The sequence below is a fragment of the Anabrus simplex genome, chromosome 5 (genome assembly GCF_040414725.1).
Source record: "Anabrus simplex isolate iqAnaSimp1 chromosome 5, ASM4041472v1, whole genome shotgun sequence".
Lineage (NCBI taxonomy): Eukaryota > Metazoa > Arthropoda > Insecta > Orthoptera > Tettigoniidae > Anabrus > Anabrus simplex.
In genome coordinates this window covers 118,481,610-118,495,668 of record NC_090269.1, presented here as the reverse complement: position 1 = coordinate 118,495,668, position 14,059 = coordinate 118,481,610, and the positions used below count along the sequence as shown (strand labels likewise).

The 14,059-nt window shown below is 39.5% G+C and overlaps 1 protein-coding gene across 1 annotated transcript in view; it reads left to right on the top strand.

The window, feature by feature from the left end:
• LOC136874676 (endoplasmic reticulum metallopeptidase 1) overlaps positions 1–14,059 on the top strand; it is a 248,912-nt gene that overhangs the window by 118,960 nt on the left and 115,893 nt on the right. Inside the window, exon 5 of the mRNA XM_067148313.2 lies at positions 4,588–4,708. Coding sequence (XP_067004414.2) covers positions 4,588–4,708 — 121 coding nt within the window. The remainder of the gene's footprint in view (positions 1–4,587; positions 4,709–14,059) is intronic.

The window sequence follows — 14,059 nt, the reverse complement described above, 5'->3', positions numbered from 1 at the left end:
CATAACACAATAAGATAATATAAATGATACTCTTCACCCTCAGCCTCTCAATTTGGGGTATATTTTGGGCAAACATCATCACTGCTTTCAAGAAAGGTGACTGTAAATATAACCGTATATAACAACTATTGTAGCATTTCTCTGTTAACTCATGTTGGTAAAATTCTTGCATGGATCCTGCTTAGCCACCGGCAAGTCCTCTCTGAGAGGACTGGGAATCTTAATGTGGTTTCAGAACCTCTACTGGTATTGTTGACATGGTCTGTGTGAGGTAACTAGAAGAAAAATGTAGAGAACAACAGGAGCCTCTCTATTTTGTATTTTATGACCGGGAAAAGGCCTTTGATAGTGTTCTAAACTTGCTATGTGGGCGGTGCTGAGACGCTTTGGCTGTCAACTTCTCTGAACCATTCCCAATCGCTCATGGACTGGAGCAGGGCTACATACTTGTCCCAACTCTGTTTGCCTTGTACCTGACTGCCATGCTTTAAGACAACCCCGGAATAGAAATTAGATACTGCTTTAATGGCAGCCTCTTCAACTTGGCCAGGTTTCACTCACGACAACATATCAGTGTTACTGAGGTAACTGAAATGCAGTATGCTGATGATACCGTGTCACTGGCTCTTACACCAGAGGAACTGCAACAGTCATTCAGTAGTTTCAAGGATGCATATGATCACTTTGGCCTCACCACCAATGCCACAAAAACAAGGGTACTTGCTCAGCCTGCATCAGGGACTAACACCCCTGAATTTAACATTGCCATCTCAAACACCAAAGTGCAACAAGTACACCATTTCACGCACCGTGGGATTATCTTGTTGAAGACCTCTATTTCAGAACAAGATGTGCAAAAAAGGCTTCGTGCTGCCCATGTGGCCTATGGCCAGTTATTCCCCAAGAGTCTTCAGGATTAAAGACCTTGCAATTTGCACAAAACTAATGGTTTACCAGGCTCTAGTCATCTAGGCACTTGTCTGCTGTTGTGAAACATTGGCCTTATACTGCCGTGACATCAAAAAGCTGGAGAGTTTTCACCAGCAAAAACTATGCTCCATCATGAGCATGAAGTGAGAGAACTACTGGTATGTCTCCATTGTTGAAGTTCTTGAGAAAACATATGTGTAAGAGTGAAGAAACATTCATTGGTGGCCATCGTTTTAGATGGGCAGGGCATGTGCTCCATTTGAATGACTGAAAACTAATGCATCAGTCAAACAAGAACACCACAGACATGAAAAAATGAAGCAACAGGGATGCAAACTTTGCTGATCACAACTAAGATCTCTCCTGTCCCTAAGCTACACGATGTGTAGACATATGTTCTACTCAAGAATTGGTCTGTACCGCCACCGGAAGTTTAAACACAAATTGCTGTGAATTTGAACTGAGCTTTTATCCAGGAAAATTATATGCTCAGAAACAAGTAACTGCCAGTGATGACAGTAGCTAATTTGATTACTTATTTTTAAGTAATTTTAAACAATTAATGTAGGCTTTTGTACAGTGGTCAAATGATTCCAATAATGGAGAAATGTACTAACATAGCAGCGGCCCTATCAAAGATTTTATAGTCTTGTTTCTGTTAATGTACATGGCATGAAAAAATGAGACAATCACAACTTGTTTAAGATTATTCTCAATCATAAAACATCCTTAAACGATCTCCCAGATTATAATGTTTATATTACATCCACTAGTCACTCGTAATAAGCTACAAATAAGCCTACTGTATGTTGAGTAAATACCACATCAACTCTGCTACTACCATTAAACTACTATATAATATTTACATTACCTTATTTGCATTGTTACAACTAAGTGGACAGGTGCTCATCTTCGCTCACAGTATCCTGATCGGCATCAGCAGCTAAGTTAATGATGAAATAATTGGTGATTTGGTCGGTTATCTGGTCTCGTTCCCAGTAGAAATCCTAGTGTGTTTTCTTGTGTGATGGCATGCATCTTTCCATCACTCAGTAGTAATTGAACATCCTGCATATTGAAATATTTGTAACACATGTCCCATGGTAACTTTTATATTCCTTTTCCGTACACTGTCTTTTACATGTGCTCATACAAGCTCGACAGGATTAAATTCACAAAAATGTTTTATGGAGATAATCAAATTCCACTATGTCAGACTGCTACTGTAATTTTATCTGTTTCGTATGTTCCAATTTGCGGGTTATACAACTGTATGAGTTCACTGAATTTCTTCTTCCTATACATCACTATGATATAATGAAAGGAAATTGCCTAACTACGATACACAGAAAGAACACTTGTTATCACTGTGCAGTGCGCTGTTGAACATACACCAAAATATGTTCGGCAAGTAAAAGTGCATCTCTGTATACTATAGTTGTTTATATTTGCTCTCTCAGTAGCTATATGCAAAGAAAGTTAAGAATTTTCCCGTCTCTTGCTTGTCCCGTTGAAGGGAAATATCAAATAATAGGCAGGAAAAATCCCCATGAACTCAACAAACCAACTATAGTTGATCTCATTAGGAAGTTTAGAAATTATAAACAAGGCCTCCACTTCTACAGAAACTTGAAGCCCTGTGATTTGGTCAGTCTACAACAGAAATTGGTATGTTTTATTCCTAGGTGCAAAGGCAGCACAGCATAGAGCTAACCGCCTCTGGGCATCTATAGATTTTGCTGGAGATCATTACTTTCTTTTCGTAGTTTAACAGCATGGATATGGCAAGATAAGCTGTTGAGAACTATTTTATGACAATGTAATAGTCTTAATGGGCAAACTGTAAGGGCATGCTCAGAGTTTAAATGCAAATAGAAAGAAATATGGTGCAGCATGATACTTTATACTATATTTAGATTCAAAAATAAATATTCCTCATGATGTGAAACTCACAAAAGTTGACTTTAAAATCACTATAGACTGGTCTGCTTTGCTCATGTTATCAAAATAATTATCAAATGACTTCCATCACTTAATAAAAGGAAAACTCTACAATCAAATAGATGGTGTTAAAATGCTCAAAACTTAGTTATAGAGAACAATACAGAAGATCCATTTACAAAACCTGACTGACACACACTCCAAGACTGAATTCAGAGGCGAGATCTTCAAAACTTTCGAGATTGAATCCTTGGAAAGGTTGTGAGAGAATGGCACAAGGAACTGGTCGGCTTGAATGCCCAGAGTGGGTTCTACCTGGGTCACAAGAGAGAAGGGCTGTCAGTAAATTTCTAGCCTTTGCAGATGACATGACATAGATCTCTGAGTCCCTGGAAATAGCAGCGATCCAGGTCAATTGTCTCAGAAGACAGGTGGTCAAAGCAGAACTCCAAAGTTTTACTGGAGAAAAGTAAGTATATTACCAACATCAAAGAGGCTGACAGAGAGATGTTGCTAGAACAAGGTAAAATCAAATGAGTGGAAAAATTTAAGTACCTCAGTGACTGGATTAAACCCAGCTTGCGAGAGTTATCAAGTTGGAACTAGCCTATCGATTCAAAACACCTACAAGTGATGCCGGTCATGCAATCTGAAGCTGAAACACTACACAACAATCATCTGCCCAAAAAAAGCAATATGCCTTGGAGTGTCCATCACTAAACAGAAAAACTGGAAGTTAGCGAGAGACAGAGAGAGAGACAGAGAGAGAGAGAGATATATTCTCAGAAAGATCCTAGGCCCAGTACTCATAGTTTTCTGACTGTGCCAGGAAAAGGTTAGCTTTCTGTGGACGTGTGGCAGTGTGATCAACTGCTTGTTCACCTTCTTGCAAAACAAAGAAGTCTGTATCACTTGGCTAATGGAGACTGAGAAGGACTTAAAAGAACTGGGGCTAACAGACTTACAAAAAACAGACAGACTGCGGGACAAATTCTGCAGAAAGTCCATGGTTTTTCCATGGTTTTCAGGGAAAGTAGAAGAAAGGAGCTACACTGGGAGATGTGACAATACTGGGCAAAGATCAAATTCCAATGCACCGAGTGAGTTGGCCGCGCAGTTTGGGTCATGGTGCTGTAAGCTTGCAATCTGGAGATGGTGGGTTCAAATCCGACCATTGGCAGTCTTGAAGATGGTTTTCCATGGTTTCCCATTTTCACTCTAGGCATTCATTAAGGCCACAAACACTACCTTCCCAGTCCTAGCCCTTTTCCATCCGTACATCGCCAAAAACCTTCAATGTATTAGTGCTACAAAAAAATAAAGTCCAGCGGTTGAACAAGCGTGTTTCCAAGTAGGCCCATTCAAAAGAAGAAAACATAATAGCTAGGGATATATATGTCCAGAATCAGTACTTGATGAAGCATGTAAATTACAAGTTCTCAGTGAGTGTTTTCCCAAGAGATGATACTGTTGCCATTGATGCTTTCATGGCCCGTACTTATAGACATGATACTGTATAGGCTTTTGGGCTTATGCTGTGTCAAGAAAATAAAGTGAAATTCTTTATGTTTAGCAGAGAACTGTGCTCTGCGTCACCTGAAGAAAATCTTGACTGTCCACGAGAAAGGCTTCTTGTTTAATTTAACAATCTATTTTCTATTTAGCTGTTACTTTTATTAACATGTCATAATCATTTCCTTTCATTTTTTTTTACAGACTTATTCGGCAGTTGTACCGTATCCTTATGCTTCTTCCTTAGCACAGGAAATCTTTCAGAGTGGTATCATACCTGGAGATACTGATTTCAGAATATTCCGTGATTTTGGAAATATATCAGGTATTATTATTGGAATGTTAATTTTAATTAGTGATTGGCCTGCTTACCTCAACTCCATGTAGTATTTAATTAGCACATTCTTAATTGTATTTATATTGTTGGAATTTATATTAAAATTATCATTGAGTTTTAAGAGGTGATTCATGTATCCTTGGCACCATGTGAAGTGCCCTCCTGTTCAGAAGGGCAAAAAACAGTTTCATTGTGATATTATAAATCTGCCCTTCTCAGCAGTGTCTTCAGTTAAATTTAGTTTGTCTCCCCTTTGCTTACATTTTCAGTGGACAATGTTAAAATTGTCACAGTAGCCATTAGCGTGGTGACGAGGGCTCCGCAATGTAAGCAGCAGGGCGAGATAGGAATTAGCTCTCCAGGAAGTGTTGCACTCTGGCAGTAGCAAGTGGTGGTGAAAGTGTGTTGGCTAGTGTAGAGGCTCCCTGCAAGGTGTTTGAACAGAACTGGTGGAAGGATAGAAGCTGATGGAAGTCTTTGATACACAAATGGACCCAGACTTAGAGAAGGGAAACAACAGCAACAACTGCTACTTCATTCAGAAATGAAATGAGGCTGTTCCATTCAGGAAATGCAATGGTATACAGTTTACTGATCAGTTAAAGATCTGTCTGGCTCCATGATTAAATGGTTAGCATGCAGGCCTTTGGTCACAGGGGTCCCAGGTTTGATTCCCGGCAGTATCGGGAATTTCAACCATAATTCCGCTGGTACGGGGGCTGGGTGTAGTCTTCATCATCATTTCATCCTCATAAAAACGTGCAGGTCTCCTATGGCCGTCAATTCAAAACACTTGCACCTGGCAAGCCAAACTTGTCTAAGGACACTCCCAGCACTAAAAGCCACATGCCATTTCATTTCAGTTAAAGATCTAACAATAAAGAGTTTAAGTCCTATATATATGATGATAGATGTTGATAGAATCTGTTAAGTGGTTTGACAAATGCCTAACAATTGCTGTTCATCAGGTTTTAAAAAAAATTAAAAAAATTAAAAATTTGGATCATCATCTGAAACTGTTCCTCTTGCTCCAAAAAGACCATAAACTTCAGTTCAAGTTCTATACAAGTGAGTGAATTTTTGGGTGTAGTCTTCACATTTTCTGGACATTATTGAACTACTCTTCAGCTACCTTTGTCAAGACAAAATATTATTGTTTCTGTGTTTCTATTTTGGTGATTTCAGTGTATTGTAGTAACAACATAACATACTTGCACTGGTGAGTTGATGATGTTATCCTCGTATACAAATGACCCATTAGTTCTTCTGCCTATGTTGCCAATACTTCATTCATTTACAGCACTTCCATTCTTCCACTCATGGAATAATATTATAAAATTTAAAAAATGTAATACAGTTTGAAGATGTGTGACTTAACGGGAGATTTAAACTTTCACATTATAAGAATTGAAAAGCTCTTTTTTTATGTATATGTTTTTAAATTTTTTTTCAAAGATTGAGTGTTATTGGCTGTTATTATTGAGTTTAAAGTATTTTTTTGTATTTACTTTTTATATAATTATGAAAATTTAAAATTGAGTCTGATTCACAGATATCAGTTGTGGGAAAGACTGGTGGTAGAAGTAGAGAGATTCAGTGCTAGAAGATTCCCGTTCTCTTTTCGGTATTTTCAGCTTTTGTGAAGGTGAACAAAGGCCTTTCATTAGTGGAATCCTCAATCCTTTCAATTTCAGATGTGTTACATAATCACTAATGTTCTGCCCTTGGGTATATTTTCACATGGCAGCTCTCCTTGCAATCCTGTCACCTGCTACCCTCTTCATTTTCTCATAATTGGCTATATTTCCTTGATTGTACAGCTTCTTGGTGTACAGAACAGTACTATCAAGAAAGTGGTAAGAAAACATAATACAGAAAGGAGAGAATGAGGCAAGGCCTAATGAAATAAAGGTTGATCAAACTTGGAAACGCTAAAGTTCATATAAAGTGGATTATTCAAATAGCGAATGTTTGGAGAAATTAGAAAAAGTTGGTAAAGGAATCTGAAAGGTATTATTCCAAGTCGTGAAGGGCACAAGAAACAATGTACTTCTCTAGAAAAAGAGGATAACAACATTACTTCGAAAAGTAAAAGATTCAAGTGTTTTCGTGAACAGTTAGTTCCCAGGCAAATATTGTGTAGTATTTTAACTAATTATTCCTCTTAGTACACACTGATACCCAGTGACAAACGTTGCCTTCTTTGTGACATTATCCCTCTCATGCACGAATTTTGAAATATAATTTTAAAAATTTCTCATGTTTCTAGCTAGGAAATACAATAAATAATACCATCTAACACAAATTTCAACAAATTGACTGTTACAACTGTCCAAAAATGAGAGGCCTCATATAAGGCTTAAGTGTACCGATGACATCTTCTTGATTACTAGCAGTATAAAGAGGTGCATTGCAACAGGTATCTAGAAAACATGGTTTAGCCATCTTATAGTAATGTTTACTCAGATATAAATTATAATATACCCATATGCTAGTAAATAATAATAATAATAATAATAATAATAATAATAATAATAATAATAATAATAATAATAACAATAATAACAATAATACATAAATAGCACAGAAAAATAATTGTCATTCCAAATCAATTTATACTGCACAAATGATTCTTTATATATAAGGGATGTACATACTGTATATATAGGGGAGTAATATCTTCCTTGATTCTTCCCCCTGAATGATGAAACACAGTCTTCTTGCTTATTCCAGCATGTTGTCAGCAATGATGGAAAGTCTTGTACCACATGTCGGACTCCAGTACTGTCTTGCATATCGTAAATAGATAATCATATAGTTGATACCGAAATACACTTTCAACTCTGGGACTGTAAGTCTAAAATTGCCTCTACCCTTCTGGGTGGCATACAGGTTACTAGCACCAACTCTTTCCTGCATGAACTCTTCAAGGAACACGGATAAAAAGTAATCTATAGCCATCCTGCCTTAAATATTTGATGTATGTGTACCCTGAAATTGAGGAACGTTGCCCATAAGACAATTTTCTTTCTCACCAAACCACAGACGTGGCCGTGGATTTATCTGAAGACCATTTATTTTATCGGTCGCAAGTGATGGTTGTTGTGGTGATAGATCCTGAGAATCATCTACCCTATTGGGTGAATAGTTTTCACTGTCTGATGGCTGTGGCTCCACATTCTCAGATGGGACCCAGAGTTCATCCTCTGATCCATAAAAATCATCTTCTGAGCTTTACGTGTACAGCATGTTATGGATCTCACTGTTGATAGTACATCCCTCAAACCTGCATTCTAAAAAAAATAGTATAAAATGTAACTATCAGTCACAGCAATAAATCATTATTATAACTTTCATCTGGGCGTATTTTAGTTTATGCTATTATAGATATCACTAAAGTAGGCTACTTCTAATCTTAAACACATTTTAAATATATATTTGGTACCAATAAGGCCATTATTACCTTTGTCTCTTACGTTGTTCCTCTTGTGAATCATGACCAGTGTTTACTGAGCTGGAAGAACGTGACTGACCAGGATCTCCATCCATGTCTACGTAGATATAAACAAAATAACAAGTGTTATAGGATGCAATTATCATGCGATCAAGAGAATTTTAGGTTAACAAGTCAATATTAGCAAGATATGCTCCACAAAGGAGCGATAAACTGAACTGTATAACGGGAGTAAAATGTAAGGTTACAATCCATCCTGCACCCTTCAGAACAGATAGGCCTCATATGAGGTCTCACATTCAAGCACAAATAACATGATCCACAATAAAGATAGTTGTTATAATGTTATGTATTAATGATTTCACATGCTTTACAAACCTAAAAATAATTTTACTTAACTCCTAGTTAATATCTGCGGAGCAACACAGGTCACTGAACATTCACAGATGGAATAACAACACAACTTCAAAGAATATCAGAGCAGAGATGCAAGTTCTGGGTCCGTACGGTGCTGTAATCTGTCCCACGCTCATGAAACTATAAAGTGACCTTACCTGATGTCTATGTGTAGCAATGGAAACGTAACAGAAAACATCTGTTGTCATGGAGACCTGTCATGACAATTCAAATATCAGTTAATTTCAGACCTCATATGAGGCTTTCATGCACGAGAGGGTTATTAGTGTTCTGCTGTAGGGCAGGTCTTCACATGGTAGCTCTTCATGCAATCCTGTCATCTGCCACGCTATTGGCTCCTATCAACCATCTGGTATCTTCTTCCATTCACTGTTGCTTCCATAGCATCCATCTGTAAGAAATCTCTTCTCATCCAATGTCGAAGCCAATTGTGTTTCCTCTTTCTGATTTTTCTTTCTCTTCGCCCACTCTTCTCAGCACTTCCTCATTTCTTACTTTCTCTACTCATTTTATCCCCTCCATCCTGCTCCAAATACAAATCTCAAATGCTTCCAGTCTTTTTTTCTTTTTCCTCAGTGTCCATGTCTCAGCTCCATATAAAGCACTTCACCATTTTCTTCCTCAGGTCCCTCTCCATGCACCCACGAAGAAGCCTCTTCTTATTAATACCTCCTTGGCAATTGCAATACGAGTTTTAACCTCCTGTTTGCATCTCATTTCTTCCATTGCTATGCTTCCCAAATATTTGAAAGCACTTACTTGTTCTGTATCTTCGTCTCCTAACTTTACAGTTGTCCTTACTTTTCTTGTTTATCACCATACATTTTGTCTTATTTTTATTGATTCTCATTCCAAATTCCTCACAGGTCTTATTTACCAGTAAATCTTCTATCATTCCAAGCATCCTTCTATTCTTCTACCACCAACCTGCACTCCTTTTTGTGTCAGTGTGAGTGAAATAGATGATGATGAAGAGAGGGTTATTGTATTCAGAACAAAATATATTTGATGTGTATTGCAAGATCGAAAACATGATGTATGAATGGTACATTCAAAATATCCTCATCTTCACACAGGTCTTTGCAGCGCATTACCTTGTTTGTGAAGTTGCTTTCCCCCTAGTAAGGATGGTTGCCCAGTGCACTCCCTTTAAAACAATAATCACCTGTTACCACTATTTTTCCCTTATGTATGCTCTTATGACAAGTAGGAGGGGTGACCTACGCATATAGACTTCAGAAATTTAAACAAAAATGAAGAGAAATGAATGTATACCTCCCTGACCCACAAATTGTAGAATCTGATTTTGAGAATGAAATCATCCGTGTCAGGCAGTGTTTCCTGATAATAAAATAATAATAATAATCGTATGGCCTCAGCTACCGTGTGCAGACATTTCAATTTGACACCATCTGGCTGTCTGCTCGTCAATTTCGACATTCCGTTTTACTCTAGGCCCACTAGATGGCAGACAGAGTAAACCGGATCTCTCTTGGGCGTTCATGGCTGAGATTTAATGAATTTTGTCGGGTGAATACCAAATGTATCACCAGAGATCTTTTACATGCCGACATCGTACGACATGGAGTGTCGAATGGACTTTTTTCCGCCCTTCAAAAATCCGACTACCTCCGCCCGGTTTGAACCCGCTATCTTGGGATCCGGAGGCCGACACTCTACCACGGATCCACAGAGGCAGCTAGTGTTTCCTGATGCAACAAAGCAACTCTGTTTCTTCCATTTGCGGAGAAGTTTTTGGAGATAAGTGCTGAACGAAGGGTTTCAATGTGCATATGTCAATCTAGAAGACCGAACGAACCATTATGACGGCCATACACCAACTATCGACCCTAGCATTTGTCCCTCCGGGAGGAGACTTTTGATGCCTTATACGATGACCTTCCAGATGAACTCGTGAGTCTGCAGAGCACGAATATATCCGTGGATGAACTCTGTGTGCACATTGACAAATGAGATCATGTAGCACTATCTCGCACAATCCTCATACATGGAATCATTCCATGCTGCACAGCTTAGCAAATAAAGAACAAACAACTAGAAGGCTGGCACAACAGATTCCAGAGTAAACAAGAATAACCCCGATTCCGTAATCTCATTTGTGAAATTATCAAAAGAGCAAGATTACACTCAACAGATTACTGCTGAAGTTGATGCAGGAACAAAGAAGATAGGTACCTAAGAACTTACTGAGGAGCGAGAACTAGAAACTTCACACTCTACGTGGTATGTAACTAGTTGTGTGCAGTAATAGCAGAGGTCTAAATTGTAGACCATCTCAAATTATTGTAGAAAATAAATATATAAATGCCAAATAATTTGCAGTGTTATTCATAGTCATGATTGGTCTGGACTAAGGTGGTACTAACTATGGACCAAGAGTAGACAATTCTCTTATTCATACACTTTCTTTCCGGTAGTCTGAGGATCGTTAGACCATAGTCTGGATGCCGTGAGTCCTGGTCCGAAGTATTTTCAGCTGAGGATTATCTTAATTAACGTGGACGTTGTGCATGAAGTTGCGTTAGTACTTACAATACCAGAGATGTGAAGGTGTATGGAATAAGACAAATTATCTCCCTGTAGTATGATGATTCCAAGGCTCTTATGTGTTTTGAAAGCAACTACAAATAAGCTCTTTTACTGGCTTGCTAGGCCTAACATAATTGAGGATTTTCTTTCGGTGTTTACTCTCTTAGCCTTCGAGGATCCCTCCTCATCCCACAAGGCATTGGGTTCCATCTGTACTACTCCCCAGAGGAATGGGTTGCCTCCTCCGCCAGCTCCACTGTACCGAAGCACATTCTCCGCTTTTGCTGCCGTTGAGGTCTTAACTTGTTACCCTGAACTGGGACCCTTTACCAGATGTTACACACTGGCTCACTGTGCTCTGGACTCACATAGGCAGGGGCGCCACTCCCTGGGCAGGGCTGCCTCTAAGAGGGTCCCTACCTGTTACCTGCAATACCTGTACTACAGCATGATACATACCTCAGTGTACACAGATCCTTCTTCACTAGACAGCATCTTCGGTGGTGACATCTCCTGGAGTTGGACAAAAACAACCCCAGGAGGATTTATTTCGCCATCGCCCACTTCAGCGTGTGGAGTTTGTGGTGCCATTGTCCCCACCTGACAATGTTTTTGAAGGTAAGAGCACAAATCAGAGTGGTTTTTTTTTGCAAATGAGACGGCCATCGCTGGCCTGTTCATTCGCAGATATTTGTGCGCTGAATAGCTTTCTTCAACTCTTCACAGTTGGGCAGTAGACAATTTGCATTTTGGCACCAACAAGCATGCGTCAAAGTCTGGATACACCTCTGGATAGACAGTCGTCCTCCCTGACAACGTTTTGCATGGCATGGCAAGGTAAGGTGTCTTTTGCAAATGGGACAGCCACCTCTGGCCTCCTGTATGCAGATCCCTCTGTTCAGACGCACACTCTTCAACCATTGCTTGCTGGCCTTACGACACTTAACATCTCGGCACTGACGTGCATGAAACAAAGTCTGGATACCACTCTGCATAGATAGTTTTCTTGTCGGACAATGTTCTATATGGCAATGGAAGAAGTCAAGTGTTGTTTGCAAATGTGACAGCCACCATCATTCTTCTGTTTGTAGGTTTTTCTGTGCTGAAACGCTCTCGTCATCCATTTACTGAGGGGCAGATAACAGTATCCATCCCGGCACTGAAGAGCATCCACGCAAGACTCCATACGCCTCTGGCAATGTTTTAGATGGTGACAGAACAGGACTTTGACTTGTTTGCAAATATGACAGCCGTGTTTGGTCTTGCTCCGTTTGCAGATGTCTGTGTGCTGATGCAATCTCTTCAGCCGGGCCTTCGACAGTTTGTTTTTCGGCACACAGAAAAATGCACCCACAGGCCACACCTCTCGTTAGCCTCCCGACTCATTTCTACCGTGCCACTTGTGACTGCTGAGAAGTCGACGCCACGTCTGAAGTTCGAGATTCTCCCACTAAAGAGTTGGAAGACCGCTGCAAAATTGACTGCAAACGATTAGTTTGAACATTCCTATCCTGATTGGATTCTACTAATTCCTGAGAGCTCAGAATCTGGCGGTCAAAGAGAATGCTGGCGGTAGCAGAATGGTAACAGATGTCAGAGTAATACCCAGTGAGAGCCTTGACAGTGACCGGTGTCTATTTGTAGCGGACCAGAGAAACTTATATGTGCCAAAAGTACAGAACAGGAAAATGCCAAAAATCAAAGTATGGGAACTCCAGAAAACAGAGGAAAAAACTGAGTATCAGAACCGGATAAGAACCCTGTTACCAAGAGATGAAAGGAAAAATGGAGAGGCAGAATGGGCCGGACTAAGGGACACATTGGTTAAGGAAGCAACTGAAGTTTGTGGAAAGACAAGTATGAAAATAAAGAAGGAAACACCTTGGTGGAATGAAAGAGTGAGAGCAAAAATCAGCGAAAGAAATCTCTGACGGAAAGAAAGGGATCGGGAGAAAAATAAACTGGATCTTACTAGAGACGAAGCAAAGATCAGAATCCTCAAACAATTATACCGAAACAAGAAATTGGACGTTAAAAGAACAGTTACAGGAGAAAAAACCAAGGTATGGAATATATTCACTCAGAAACTGGAGGAAACTGGACGGCAGAAGCAATAAGAAACTACTGTATAGTGTTATCAGAGGTACGAAAGAAAACCAATGAATAGCATAAAGGCACTTGAAGATGAAAATGGAAATCTGGTTAGGACAGAAAGTGACATGAGAGAAGTACTGAAGAACCATTTCAACCACCTACTGAATAGACCAGTTCAAGAACAAAATACAAAACTGGAAATCCAAGCCTGCAATGAAGAACCTCCCATCACCTGGAAGGAAACTGAGACAGCCTTAAAATCTATGCCTAAAGGAAAATCTTCAGATACAGATGGAGTGAATGCGGACATGATAAAGGCAGGCAGGTATATAATGTCTGCACAGAGTACTAAATGCCGTATGGACAGACAACAAAATACCTGCAGATTGGAGGAAGGGCGTTATAATTCCCCTGTTTAAGAAAGGCAGCAGACAGAAACCCACCAACTATAGAGGAATAACCCTGCTGTCTCAGTGGTTAAACATTCTAGAGAAGATCATAGAAAGAAGACTGAGAACCATCATTGAACCACAGTTAGAGGAGCAGCAATATGGATTCAGAAGTAACAGATCAGCAATGGATCTAATTTTTAGCTCCTGCATGCTGATGGGAAAGTATTGGGAGAAAGGCAAGAACCTGGTCATTGTATTCCTGGACATAGAAAAGGCCTATGATAGTGTTATAAGAGATAAGAGCTGGGAGTGTCCGAGGAAAAGAAATGTGCCTGAAGGACTGGTAAGGAAAATTCAGATGTTGTACAAAGACTGTACTAGCTGTGTACAAATTGGGGAAGGTTGATCATTGTGGTTTGAGACCAAGAGTGG